The sequence below is a fragment of the Pleurodeles waltl genome, chromosome 1_1 (assembly GCF_031143425.1).
Source record: "Pleurodeles waltl isolate 20211129_DDA chromosome 1_1, aPleWal1.hap1.20221129, whole genome shotgun sequence".
Taxonomy (NCBI): domain Eukaryota; kingdom Metazoa; phylum Chordata; class Amphibia; order Caudata; family Salamandridae; genus Pleurodeles; species Pleurodeles waltl.
In genome coordinates, this window is record NC_090436.1 from 445,015,664 (window position 1) to 445,031,269 (window position 15,606).

Genomic DNA, 15,606 nt, shown 5'->3' on the forward strand with positions numbered 1-15,606 from the left:
ATATAGTAGTATCTGGTCTAATATATCTAGGTTGAAACTTAGTGCCTTCCTTTAACCTTACATTTTAAAGTTAGGTGATTGTCTCTAATGCTTATCTTAAACTTCTTTATACTTTCTCTTGGCAAACTCAAGATTTTGTTGTGCTTGGTTATGAATATTTTGGAAATTTTCAGAAGATTTCTGAATTGTAGAAATGGTTTGCAGAGGAAGATAAGTTTCTCCTAACTTTCAAGGATGGATGCTTTTAAAACAAAAAAAGTGAAAATCCCAAAGAGCAATGAGGAGAACTATTGTATGCAAATTCTGCACCCAAAGAGAAATGTTCCAATCATCAATGCCACATGTTAGTTGCCAATGTAAACATTGTTTAAAGCTTTGATTTACTGTCTCTGCCTGGCCGTCTGTCTCTGGATGAAAACTGGAGGACAGCCGTGCATCACTTTTTAAAAGTTTACAGAAGGGCTTTCAAATTCAAGAGCCAAATGTGGGATTGAAAATCACACCTGAGGGCTAACAATGTAAACCTGCAAAGTTCTGCAGAAAATCAGAGGCTAGCACTAGTCCAGAAGGAATCCCTTTTAATTAAATAAAGTGAATGTTCAGTGAACTTCCCCCTCCCCCACAATACCTTTCTTTTGGCACTTGCAACTCTACAATTAAGTCCAATGAAACAGTATGCCAAAGCCATGATGGGACTGGTGCAAACCTTTACTTCTTGCACAAACTTTACATCTACTAACAAAATCATTTGCATCTTTATTGTTTGTTGGCCACTAGAGATGGCTTTATAGGATTTGGGTGATTTAATGACTCCATGGTGATCTGCAAATGGTGATGCATCACACCAGGAAAATGTGTTCTAAGTCCCATTTCCTGATTTGCTATGTACACTTTCCCAGGCACCCACTGCAGACCATTCTCATGATGCCCTCTCTGATCTATTAACCAGTCACTGTCAACGCTTTCATAAACTTTCTGTTGCACTTCATGAAAATCAGATGAAATACTTTGAATTCATTTACCTGGAGACAAGATCAAAGATGGGAAGGGAGGGGAATCTATATTTTCAAAACCATAGCACGATAAGGCATCTGCTTTTCCATTTTGTCTACCGGGACGATATTCTATCACAAAATCATATTTTTTTAAAGAAATTAGGCCATTGAACCTGAGGGGTTGCTAAAAGCTGGGCTATGCCTAGAAACTGTAAATTGTGATGATCCGTCAGGATTGACAGAGTATGTTGAACATTTAAGAAATGATATTTCCATTCTTCAAATGTGACTTTAATTGACAGTAACTCTGTAACAGCTACAGAATAGTTAATAGCTGGTGACACTTGCTGAGAGGAAAATACCACTGGGTGTAGAATCCCATTATTCACATCCTGCTGAGGAAGTACTTCTCCTATTGCCACCTGAGATGCATGTGATTCACCAAAAAATTGTTTACTAGTATTTGGATGATGTAATATTGGAGTACTAGTGAAACTCTTCTTGAGATTTTAGAAAAGACTTTCAGCTTCACCTGTCCAAGAAAAAGGCATTCCTTTTTTCAACAATTTGGTTATTGGAATGATATTGCTGAAAAATGATCTAAGAACCTTCTGTAAACGTTTTCAAATCCCAGGAAACTTTAAAGTTCTTTCATAACATTTGGGGATTTTCAGTCTGTAATAATTCTTACCTTGTCAGCATCTGTCTCCACTCCTCCAGGTCAGAAGACATAACCCAGGAAAAACACTGTGGCAACAAAACAAAACACATTTTCCTGTTTGGCATACAGATGGTTATAGCTAAAACACTGCACAATAGCCTTTACTTATTCTGCATGCTTCTCTTTATAATGTGGATAAATGAGTATGTCATCATTATAGACTAAAGCATAGATGTTTACACATATATACTCATAAAACCTGATTGTTGAAAAATGGAATGTTACTTGACCATTACAAAGCCCGAAGAGCATCAGAAGACATTCAGATAAACCAAACTTGGTTTTAGCTATATTTCTACTCATCTCCCTCGTTCACTGATTCATGATGGTGAATATGTTCTATTCTCTATAACCTATACAAATTCACATTTCACCATTATTCTGTGGGACCAAAAAGAGGCAAAAAGGCCAGGAATTTGAAGTGGTGGATAAAGCCAATCTCCAAGAGTTCATGCAAGTATTTTCTCAAATAGTCATCAACTTTCCCAATGAGAGCATAAATACAATTATAAGAAGTAGTAGATCCGTGTTGCAAATTAAGACAATAATCATTTTCCATGTGTTGATGAAGATGAGTGGCTTCGGCTTTCTAAAAAACATCTTAAAAACCTTCATAGACTCTAGACAAAGAGCAAACCAAAGATTTATATGAATTTGTTATTACTGGGTGACCTGTTTATCTGGTTCATGGCATCTACGGTGTTGTTGGCCACGCAGAGACCTAAAAGTGACTGAAAGATTTCCCCAATCAGTACTTGGATTATGTTTTTATATCCTAAATAACCCTCAAATTTGCTGTATCAATCAGATCAAAATTTATAGCTACTTTATGAGTTCTTGACACCAACATATGACAATCGAATGTTTGGGAAATTATGTGTCCAGATGTTCATTTATTCCCATCTATCATTTTAGCATTTTCTGGTAGTTTCTTAGAAATCACTAACCTTTGAATAGATTTAGCAAAGCAGAGATCAGTGAACTTCCCAATCGCTCTAGCGCATATTATATACTCAATTAACTAACTCCTTTTCGTTTTGGGAACTATTGCTGAAATTGATGTTAACAAATGCTTTGGTTCCTACTCTGCAAGTGTGTTCCTTTTTGTCTTTTATATTGATTGCCCAGAGTCATTTATTATATTGTATGGATTTTCTCTCTGTTAATTGGTGATACAATTTTATCATTAGTCAGTAAGATCTGAACACTTTCAGGTAACTCAACAATATGTTCTAAAATGTCATTTAGATCTTCTTTAACCCCTGATAGAAAAATGACTTCATTACTTTTAGTCCAATCGGACTCAGCAGCCAGTCGATTGAATTCAGTCAGTTAAGTGACTAAGTCAAAGTTCCCCTGTTTCAAATTAAGTTCATTGTCTACTGAGTGCACAAAGGTATGTTTTGCGAAGAGTTTCCTCAATTCTTCCTGGGAATTAATAAATCTATATACTAATGGGTCATTTCTCTCTACTCTAGCTGCCAAGAGGCTGCAGTCCCCCTAAATATGATGGGACAAATGCCACCTTTGAGTGCTCATTTTGAAAGTTACTTGGGTGGCAGATAAAATGTAACTGACACTGAGCCAAAAAGGTGGCAAATGTATTCATATTCACACTAGAATGACTGAACTTGAGCGCATGGATTGTGATAAATGTCTAGGGAACACACAATTTCAATTCAATAAAATTAGTTGTGTTTAAGAACTACTGCCAAGGTTGTCTTAAATCAAACGAATATACCTGTACACTCACTAGTCTTAGGGTATGCTTATGTGTTCCACGCAGCTGACAAATACAGGCATGTTGAGCTAGAGGATATCACCTAAAAGAAAACAAAATGATACATGCATTTACTCTGAAAAGCAACGATTTTAAAATAGCAATGTATTCTTTGCTAAATTGTGTTCTACCTAAAAATAAGCACTATTCTGATGGATATTTCTAACTGCAGATTTTTGTCCTTTAGAATATTTCCTAAGCACTAGACTGTATTTGGAAAATGGTCATAGGTGTGCTCCTGTGCACTGCCAGGTGGTGTTCTGTGTCTCTGTGTGGAGTTTGTTCTGCACTAGAAGTGGCCTTGTAGAGCTGCATATAAACACCACCGCTGCATGCCAATGTCAGTTCTTTCTTTCCACACCTTTATACATGGATCAGGAGCTCTGCTTCCACTTTCATCAGTCTTTCAACAACTGGCAAAATTAACCCAAGTGTGCAAGGGTATGATGTCCCCTCCTAAAACTATAGGCTTCAAGCCATATCATGACTGCAGAAAACAGAGACTTGAAAACAGATATTGGTTATTGGTCTGCAATAGGAGTGCATTTGTTGTTTGGACTCAGGGCACAACTCCAAGTCGTGCAATGAGTATGTGGTCATGCACCCAAAAATGATCTGGGATTGTTAAGCTGTACATCGCTTAACACAGGAAGAAGTCATGGGCCTCAAGTAAGACCGCTCTCACTCCAAATTGAAGAAAAGCCTTCTTTGCAGTACCTAGTCAATCTGTGAAGCTGCAGCAGGTTGAGGTCTTCATAGAGACTATGCTGCGTATCATAAGAAACATAAGAAAGTGAAGTAGGTCTTGATCCCGTTCTGCCTCTCTCTATCAACAGAGAAGTTGCAAGAGCATAAAGATGCCAGTAAATCTTGCTCCAGATCTTCGACTGAGGAGATGATTGTTCAGTTGATGCCGATGCTCCCCAAGCTCCTTGGATTATGTGCAATACTGCAGCAGGTCGAAGGCCTTATTGAAATCATACTGCATAACTTTGGCACTCTTCTTGCTCCCTCTGGCATGCTTTGAGGCTCCAAGGATTCCCAGGCTCTGTCAGTTGAAATACCACCAGCAGATCCATCCTGGTCACCATCTCAACCCCTGTGACGCATCACAGGTTCAGCACCAACCCGATGCGGACTTCCATCCCAGATCTAAGATCTGTGTCATTCGCTCCTTCATTGATGTCAGCCCTGATGCCAGAGGAGAATCTGGTACTGACTCCGATGTCCGACCCTGTCTGAGGTCACACTCCGAATCCATTACAGAGCACACGGTCTCCAAAAAACCTGCATTGGATCTTAGAGCTCTTTCTTCCTTTCAGTAAAGCCCTTACTGACCCTTAGTGGGCACGTGGGGCAAGCATTGTTCTTGCCTGCCAGTGAGTAGGCAGGTGGCCAGAAGCCATAGACCAGTTCCTGTCAACACTGTTTTTCTTACACAGCATCTTGCTCCAGAGAGTGTGGTAGTCCAGGCTTCTACCAGCAATGTGAACCCCAATTTATTCCTCTGGGCAGGGAGTCGAAGAGGATTGAGGCATTCAGAAAGTGAATGTTCTCTTTAGTCAATGGTGTTTGTTTATTGGGCCACAATATGCACATCTTATGAGACATTACCTTTGGGATCCTGGCACCAGACCCGGAAGAACTTAAGGCATTCATTGCTCAGACCATGCAAGATGTGGCTTAATAAATGATTTGTACTGATTATGATGATACTAATGCTCTGAGTTGAGAGGTTGGTACCAGTGTGCTACTCCATTTGCCATGTGTGGATGTGATACACAGAATTCTCAGGGGAGGTAAAGGCCTCTCCTAGGGATATCCCTTTCAATGGCTCATATCTACTTGTTGAAGAACCTGATTCTGCTTTAGAATGCTCTAAAGAGAGTAGGGAGACGCTCTCTGGATCTTTTGACTCCTGCCAAAAAGTGCCCTTTATCAGTTAAGGAAATTCTGAAGCTACTCCAAGAAGTCGGTATACAGTCACATCAGTCTCCCCAGCCCCCTCTACAGTCTCCCCAGTCTTTTTATGGCTGGAGGAGATGTATATGGCAGGCGGCACATAGGTCACCACAGGTGTCAGTCCTTCCTGTGCCCTCCTCTGTAGCAACAACCTCCAATTCACTTTAGCTTGCCATTAGTGGTGCACAACTTCCCTGTGTGAGACAATACTCAGTACTTTCTTCAGGGGGGCGATCCACCACATCCAAAAGATGACTCCTCTAAATCATTCATCAAGACTAGTGCCTGCTGCCCCCCCCCCGCACCGTTCTCCCACATCAGAACATCTCTCAGAGGATTAGTTGTCAATTCTCATGCATGCGGTGTGAGCTTTACTCCCCAAAGAAGCCATTGAAATAGTACCGGACTCAGAAATATGTTTGGATTATTTCTCTCAGAATTTCCTCGTGCAGCGGAAGGATGGAGAGCTTCAACCTATTTTAGATCTTCACCCTCTGAATGCCTTCCAACATAAGGACAAACTAAAATGCTTACAATAGCCCAGGTTCTGTCTGCCCTGGAGCCAGGTGACTGAATGGTATCCTTGGATCTGCAGGATGTATATTTTCATAAACTTATCCTGCTGTCCTGCAGATGTTCCCTGCTGTACAAGGTAGGATAGAGCATTGTCAGTTTGCCAGGCTCCCCTTCAGCCTCACTAGTGTCCCTCTGGCATTCATTAAAGTTATGGCAATGGTTGCTGCCAGTCTTTGGAGGTTAAGGATACCGTTTTTTAACCCTGTCTCAATGACTAGATGTTGAAGGCATGCTTGCAATAGTCTGCCGGGTACCACCTCCAGACAAGAGCAAACCTTCTGACTTCACAGGAGGTTTTTGATCAGCGAGCCAAAGTTGCAATTGACTTCTTAATATAAACTTCTTTATATATGAGCTGTCTAGGGCACTGTGCAGTTCAGGGCCTTCTTTCCAATGCAATGAGTCCAGGACATTAAGGGCCATGATCCCGATCCATCAACCTTGGTGCTGGTTCTCAGTGATTGCAGGTCTGAGTCTCTTTAGCCTTGGCCTTTTAGCCTTCTGAATCCTGATTGTTGGCTATGCTATGTGGCATATGCAGGATAGGCAGTGGAATTTGAAGTTCAAGTGGGTCCAGCACCAAGACAATCTGTCAGATGCCATCCAGTTAGTAAAGGTGACTGCACTCGGTCTGCAGTGGGTGCTGTGTGACTCCAATTGGATGAGTGGCAGACCCCTCTCCCTTTACCACTTGAACTGACAGTGGTGATAGATGTGTCACTGTTGCGCTGGTGTGGTTATCTGTGGTGGTAAAGATCGAAAGACTCTGGTCTCTGGCTGAAACCCTGCTTCGTATCAATATGGTGGAGTTGCAGGCCATTCAACTGGCACTGAAGGTCTTCCTGCCATCCACCAAAATAGGTTGGTACAGGTCCTCACAGACAACATCACTGCCATTTGGTATTGTAACAAACAGAGCAGTGTGTGTTCCTGGGTATGGTACCGGAAGACCCTTTGCCTCTGGAGTTGGTGGTAGCGTCAGGGCATAACCCAAATCCTGAACCATTTGACTGGAACTTTGAAAGCCAGAAAAAACAGCTTCTGGAAAGTCTGAGAGCCCATTCTACCAGGAGTAAGTCTGCCACCACTGTATTGGCATGCAGACTGCCTAGCCTTAGGCCACAGCAATGGCATTGGTGCACACTTCATAAAGCAGTACTGTCTTGACAACCAGGGCAGATAGGAAGGGGATTTCTTTCCTTTCAGTCCTGCAAGATTTTCTTGCTTGAGCCCACTCTACAGACTTGCCACCTTCGAGACATACAGCTTTGATATCTATTATAAAGGTGAGGAAACTGCACTTAGAAGCATTCATCAGAAGATCAAGTTGCTTACCTTCCGTAATGCTCTTTCTGGTAGAAACTCTGTCTACCCACAGGTTCATTGCTGCTGTTCCACCTCCCCGGTCTGCAGTGCTTAATTTGTCAATAAAAATGTGCTTGTGCCCAAAGCCCTCCTCTTAAACACGCGGCTGCTGAAATTAAATGTGCGAGCACAGGATACTGAGGCAGCGTAACCCTGAAGCCATCTCGGGCCTCTTAAATCCATTTACAGCCATTCCCTGCCCCACCAGCTCACTCTTGCAGCTCTGTTTCTCCCATTGATGCGCTTTTTTATTTTTCTCTTCCTCCATCTTTCCCATACGTGTCTTTTGCTCACAGTGAATGCTTGAGGCAGTAATATAAGTGCCAGCCCTCACAAGTAAGTCCTGGTGCTCTGCACCAGAAACAACAAGCACAAATTAAGCACTGCTGGTCTGTCAAATGGGTTGCTTTTTACCATCTAAAAAGGTCCCTTATTAGAGATTTGCACAATTGTGTTTTTTGCTCCATATCTGCAGGCGCAGAAAAAGTCAAGCAGGAAAATGATGTGGGCGCAGGGGTATAGGTTATATCAGTTCCACTCCATCACACATGGAGAAGCACTGTACCACTGCATGACGTGCAGGAGCACTGCTATGAAAAGTTTCTTGATCGAGTCTGGTACTCGGAGACTACTCTTATGGTGAGGAGTCTGCGTTTATAGTACGCACCAGTAAGAGCCTTACTGAAAGGTAAGTAACGTTTTCGTCTGTGCACAGACTGTTTTTAGCCTACCTGTAACACTTGCTTGAAGGGTAGGAATTAGTCCAGTTAATCATAAAGGTAACACAGATAACTTCGACTGGGAGCAGTGCTTAATTTGTGCTTATTGTTTCCGGTGCTGAGCACCGGCACTTATTTCTGAGGGCCGGGGCTTATTCTTCTGCCGCAAGGATTTGCTGCGAGCAAAAGACACACGGGAAAGACGGAGGAAGAGAAAAAAGAAAAAGCGTCACAATGGGAGAAAGCAGTGGATTGAAGAGGCCCGCGATGGCTTCGGGATTAGCTGCCTCAGAATTCCGTGCTCGCACATTTAAATGCAGCAACCCCGTGTTTAAGAGGAGGGCTTGGGCACCGGCACCTTTTTATTTACAAATTAAGCGCTGCCTGGAAGTCATTAGCAAATTCACAGCTTGGTGTCCAACAGCCGTGGGAATCCAAAGAAAAAGTGCCCAGCAGATATTTGAGTCCACAATCACTCTGAGTATGCAATTCTGCAAGTTGTACCTTGTTAAGGAAGACGGAGGTCAACACATACAACGTTTTCCACGGTAACAATGAGTATGAAGGACACAGAAGGCGGCAGGCGAAATTACAGGAAAACCCAGCAGCTCACGTGCAGTTACAACGTTGCTGAGTGGCAAGGACAGCAAAAGCTCACGGTGAGTGAGAGTCGAGGCACGCAGCGCTGTCTCCACGGGTCATTGTGACTGACGCAAGCACGCTCGCGGTCTTTGCTGAGCCTTTTATCCCGCCTGACTTCTGAGCCCCACAGAAACTCGGGCAGCAGGATGACTGCGCAAATATTGACAGTCTGTAAGCGAGTTATCACATTGAGTTTTGGTGTATATTTGAATTTGGGATATTGGCGTGTAATTCCAGGCGTAAGTGTGTGGGAAGTAAAGGCTCATGATAGGACGTTCTTGTTCTGTACATTCTATTGGTGCCTTGGGGAGACCGAATTTGGCTACGTTTAGTGTATTACATTAGTGAGTAAGAGAGCAGTTTAGTCTATGCTTTTTTTTACATGATACACAGTATTGGGACGTCTGATATCCTATACTTTTATATTTATATATATGTTTCTCTAATGTGTGTGTTTTGTATTAGTTGTATATGAGTGCGCGTTTTCATACATTTCTATGTGATACATTGTTTGTTGGAAACTGTGTGGATAATGTAAGTTGTTATCTGCCTGAGGGCATTACATACTTTGGTCTTTCGCAAATATGTGCTGGACAGTGAGTTTGGAGGTTTAAACGGCAAGTGATCAGTGTTTAACCCTTAGTGCATGATGTCCCGTAATAGATAGGTCATGTTTAATGGCCTTCAGATAGGCTGTACAAGGACGTTTCAGCAGCACAGTAGATTAGAATTACACCATCCTGAAAAACGTACGCCATGGTCATGAGCATACAACATATATCCAATGTTAGCTATAAGATATGGCCAAAACAATAATAAATGGTCACCAGTGGTGCCGCTGAATACGGCATGCATTGCAGATAGTTTTAAATGTAGATTTTCAATTAAGTAATCACGCACCTTAAGCATGAATGAAAAAAGATTCTGTAATAAACCCACATTGTTAATTACCTGGCAGTACACATATGCACCAGTCAGCTACACGATGGAACAGAAAGTGCATTAAGCTAGAACACCAAATGAATATGGTCATGTTATATTGGAATCATTTGCCAAGGTTTATTTCCACACAGAGTTAAGAGACAAATCTCCTTCACTGAAACCGCATGCTACCCGAGTACCACCAACAACTCATTAAGGAGATCTAACACCATCTGCTGGAAAATAACACCTGTTACAGAATCGGAGGCCAACCCAGAAATAGGCATGTGGAGATGTTGTGTGGCTTGGAGGCTGTTATTATCACTGTAATAGCACACCTGCACCACTAGAAAAATACAGTTTATTGTGTTTCCTGTCAGCCACAGAACGACCAAGCTTACCCATTACGATTAAGACATGTTTCCCTGAAAATCAAAAGGAAACCCATATATTGTATTCATTTATTTAGTAGTTTGATATAGTGTGAACCAGGCCCATAAAGGTTTTAGAGTGCAGAGTAAAAGTCATGGGAGAACACGAGAAGGTGGAACAAGGGGAGGACTGAAACTGTAACTGTACTTATACCATCTGTCTGACAGGTGAAGCCTGTTTGGCTTAGTTCGTGTAAGTAAAGAGGTAAAGTTGTAAAGCATTTAAGGGTGGTAGCCTCAACCTGAAATTAAGATATCCCTCGTATGTCACCCTTTTTAGCGCTCTGCTCCCTTTTGACTGGTTGGCGCTATATCAATACCACTCACATAAATGCATTGGGATTCTGGCATATCATCAGAACGACGTATTGAAATGTGGATGCGTTTGATCTAATGGCGTAAATACCTGGGATAATGTTGCAAAAGCATGAGAAGGACTAACTAATGTGCTAACTTCATGTCACAGTAAACAGGTAAAGATGGTAGCTGGTTTGCCCTTGAGTTCCAGATATCTACACACACAACAAACGTAAAAAAACTTGTTGCCGGGGTGTTTATCATGTTTGTCATAACTGTTGAGCTTTTGGTATTGTTCAAGTAAGCAACAAAACGGTACCCTGGCATGTCATTTATGTTAGCTGAAGCAATATATTCCTAGTACGTCTTCAACACATTCTCACTCTCATTTATTCCTTTCTAAGCCGTGTTGACTTTTATAACTGTTACCCCCTTTCATCATTAGCGTTTCTTAGTTCATTGAGCAGCAATATACAGAAACGTCTTTATGAAAGGTGCTGCATTGAAATATGATTATTTTGTATTCCTAATTTAGATGTGAAAATACCAACCACATTTTGATGAAAAATAACTAAGGGCCTTATTACGAGGCTGGCATAGCAGTTGGACCGCCGCAGACAGGGTGGTCCGAACGCCCCCTTATGATAGTGGCGGAGCTGTCATGGTCAAACCGCTGACACTGCCAGGCTGCAGCCAGCCTGCAGCCTGCAGCCTGGCGGTCCCGGTGGTGGTAATCCACCAGGGCAGCACTACAAACGAGTCTCCATCCGCCACCCTTTTCATGACGGTAAACAACTTCATGGAAAGGCTGGCGAAATGAGGGCGTCGAGGGGGCCTTGGGGCCCTGCACTTGGCATGGGCGGTAGAGGGGCGCCCATGCACAGCCCCATTGTGCATTTCACTGCCCGAATTACGGGCAATGAAATGCACGACGGGTGCTCTTGCACCCTACGCACCACAACATCGCTACTGGCCCAATTACAACCCAGCTCAATGTTGTGGTGAGGGTTCCGCTGGGCCAGTGGGCAAAAACGCTGTTTTCGCCCACTGGCCCAGCAGAACACTCCAAATATGGTGGGCAAAAGACCTCCAGTGCTGGTGGTCTTTTGCCTGCAGCAGCTTCGGCGGTCCTGTGAAAGGACCGCTAAAGTCGTAATGAGGCCCTAAGTTTCAAACGGCAACCTTTCAGGAAATATTTCTTCATTATGTTTACATAATTCAGCTCTGATGTTTGTTCGTATTTTTAATTCAGCATAATTCTTTTATAGCTAGAACATGTGTTCACTTTCTTAATTTCGTATTATATCCAATATGTTACCCAATCTTTAACACTCAAAGCAGGCTTGGGGGCATAATACACAGTTTAGATTGAGTATGACAGGCATCTCATTAAAATACCATTCTTCACTATGGACCAGAGCGGAAGTGATAGAGTTAAAATGGGAATAACATCACTATTTGAAACCCTAAAACAAATGTGGCCATAGTTGCAAGTTACTTTCTTATTTTTGGATCAGAAATATTGCAAATACGGAATCTTTTCTATAAGACAATCAGTATGTATATATTTTCCAATGTTATTTTCAACCTTTATGTGTCTCTTACAGACAGATTTGTACTACTTCCAAATATTAATATTTATATTAAACACAGCCCTATTTGATGGCGGCATTTATGGTGACTTTCGTCAAAGCCTACGGCCAGTTTAAACTGCCATCGAACAATAAGCAGTTCTTGCAATGGATGTTTATTGCAAACGTAATTTCGTATAGGACAATCAAGGTCTACTCACCCCAAAGAGAACATGTATCAAAGCATTACTAAAACATTACATTTATCTGAAACTCTGTGAACATCATTCATGTGCTCTTGATTAGGCTTTTAAAATCCTCAATATGTAGTCAAAGTTTTTCAGCAAATTGCCACTCATAATATATCACCTCTCAGTGAAATTGTGTGTAAAAACAAGTCAGTAACTGGTGTATTTCATTCCTAATTTTCCTCCCAGGGTAATGCACGATGAAGTGAGTGACACCGAAAACATTCGGAAAAACCTTGCTATAGAGAGAATGATAGTTGAAGGCTGTGACATACTGCTAGACACCAGCCAGACATTCGTTCGTCAAGGTAAGTCCAAAAATATTTAATGCGAACCTGATTTAGTAGTAGATATTTAGATATTGCAGGGGGCAATTCAGGCATTCAGTTCAGACACAGAAGTCGAGGTGGAGTGATTTGTATGGGTGTCACTCAGGTGAAGAGCTTGCACATAATAGCCAGCCAGCGACGTGGGTGCACTTTCATCATTCGTAACTATGGGGAGAAAACACCAGATAGTAGAAAAGGCCTGGAGTACACTTACTCGCTGGCTAAGTGGGGATCGTGTACATTAGTAAGCACTGCAGGATTTACAAAGAGTGACAGGCAAGGCCATGCCTGTGCCTTGTGGATGTGTGCATTTGTGGTTGCAGATCTTCCACATAATATTAATGTAGATCCATTGTAGTATCCAGCGGTAGTGTGCAAGATTGGCTTGCAGAATATCACAAACCACTTCTGGCCATGTACCTTTACCTTGCTACTGGGCTCCGTCTTTTACCAGAACCTGCTGCAAAGTGATGTACATGCATCCGTTGTGGACGAGACGAAACAACCAGTGCCACTTGAGCAAGCATTGAATATTGATATATGTGTCAAATGACCCTTCATAGAACATAGATTTAATATGATGCTTGTATCTCAGCCACCCTCCCATTCACTCACACATAATTCATTTTAATAAATACATTTTAATAAATACGCCCCTGTTAGTAGAGTTGAGCAAAGCTTGTACTATTAGCCTTGCCTGTGTTCAGTGCAGACGTGCACACTTTTGTCTCCAATGTATGTTCTCCATCTCAACTTGTGCCACAGTATGATCATGCAGTTCCCGGGGACGTTTAATTATTTTTCAATTTGTTAATGGCCTGAGGGGAGGTGGTAAAGAAGTGGCTTGGCCTGTGTGACACAGTTTATTGTGTAAACCGTCCTTTTCCATGTTATTTTTGGCATTTCCCACACATTACTTTATCTGAGAGTGAATGAAACAATGCAAAGTGAGTAGAAGTGAAGATTCCTTTAATGACAGGTCATTAAATGACCCAGAGCCTACCATGCCTCCCACCACTGGTGTAAGCCATACAGGTATAGTAATGGTTGTGCAAATGAAGAGGGAGACACCAGCCACATGCACCAGTGCGCCATCGGGATGAGACCAGTATTTTTCATACTGCATACCCATCACTTTTCTGTGCTAGATGTTGGAGAATCATAATAGTTTTATACTTCATGAGACTGTACACCCCTGATACTTTGCAGTCTTTCCAAGTCCAATAATGTATATACTACCCAAGTGAAATTGTGCATGTTGTCTCTATTGTGCCTTTTCTTTGGATCTTGTTGGGGCATCTGCAGGCTTGATGGTCTCCAGATTTTCCAGTTCGCCCACGAAGATGCCCATGATGAATGTGGGTCATTGGAAGTTCGAGTGGGAGTGACAGAGGTTGCAACCACTATTAAGATCATGTGAACCAGAAGTAACTTTTTTGGCCAAATTAGAGTGTAGGGGAGAGCAATGCCCAAAACAAGGAATTCCCCATTGCTTATCCCCCAATCATATTCGTAGGTCCCATCCCCATTAGAAATGGTCCACCTTCCTGGTGTGTTGTTGAGACAAGCGTGGAAAAATATCCCTTGTGAATGTGCAGGCAAAACTTACCAAATTTTGGTGAGGCATGTTCTGACATAATACAGTGTTCCTCCTTCCTGCACCCTTCCCAAGCTATTCTGCTACAATGATAAAGCTGTGGTAAAACATACCTAAAAGGTGGTTACTTTGGAGTTGTACTCAGTGTCCTTGTGGTGGGAACATGTGAATAACAAACCGTGCAACACAGACATAAGTCTAGGATGTAGTGGTCATGCATCAAACATTGCACTATGCAATGTATGTGAATATGATTTCATCAGATACAGTACAGTTGCAGACTAAGATTAAATTGTATCTGATTATAACAACTCCAAAATAGACTTATGTCTGTGTTGCACTGTGATGAATCTAGATACAGCTTTACTTACACATTTTACCCTAAACAACAGTACACAAAAGACACCGCTCACAGGACCATCACAGATATATCACCACTCCAATCCATACAGTAGGTCGAACCATTGCCACCTCAACAGCACACTCAGAGCAATGCATGAACACTCCTGTAAAATTTCTCAGCAGACATAACTCCAGGCATGGTCATGCACACAATATAACTCTAGTTCTGTACTTGGCTAAGCAATCATCAATTCAGCCCACATCTAGATCAAATTATACCCACACTTCATCTTACATCATCACTACACATTAGACACAAAGGCCCTTATTTTAAGATTGGTGGTAACAGCCGTCCACCAAATTATGACCACAGCCGGATTTTCACCACAAGAAGGGCAGAAATCCGGCTGTACTGGTGGATGGTGTTAAGGTGGCGCTGCTACCACCAGCAGCGCCACACCAGTAGACTGCCGCCACAGTGACACATAATATGGCCTGGCGGTGTTCTGCTGGTGGGCGCTGCTGGCCCGTTCCCTGCCGGAAGACCCCCTGGATGGAGGTAAGTTGGGCTTCCGACAGGGGAGGGGGTTGTGTGTGTGTGAGGTTGGGTGCATGAATGTGTGAGTGTGTGCATGAATGGGACTGTTTGTGTAGTGTTGTTTGCGTGGGTGTACGCATGTGTGAGAATGCATGTATGAATAGAAATGTGAGTGCGTGTCAGTGTGAATGTGTGTATGGATGTGTGCAAGAATAAATGGATGCATGCATGAATGAATTTGTGTATGCCTGTGTGAGTGAGTGTGTGTATGCGTAATGCGTGTCTGCGAGTGTGCGTCAATGGGATGGTGGGGGTTTGGAAAGAGGAAGCGTGGATGTAGGGGCTGGTGGGGGGCATCTGGGGATTGTTTGGGGGGGTGGGTGAGCCTCCTACCAGTGACAGGGATTGGATTCCCTGTCACTGGTAGGGCGAACGCCACGAAAACCATGGTGGTAGGCAGTGTCAAAATGCCTCCGGCGGTACAATAGTGGCCGCTGGGCTGGAGATTGTTATCTCCGGCCCGGCAGCTGCTACCGCCATGGCAGTCAGAATGGTATATTGGCGGGTTGGCT

At 42.6% G+C, this 15,606-nt stretch overlaps 1 protein-coding gene across 1 annotated transcript in view; it reads left to right on the forward strand.

Annotated features, from left to right (window-relative positions):
- The window catches only part of RASGRF2 (Ras protein specific guanine nucleotide releasing factor 2), a 1,901,930-nt gene that overhangs the window by 755,006 nt on the left and 1,131,318 nt on the right, over window positions 1-15,606 (forward strand). The window contains exon 9 of the mRNA XM_069224559.1: window positions 12,418-12,536. Within this exon, the coding sequence (XP_069080660.1) occupies window positions 12,418-12,536 (119 nt within the window). The remainder of the gene's footprint in view (window positions 1-12,417; window positions 12,537-15,606) is intronic.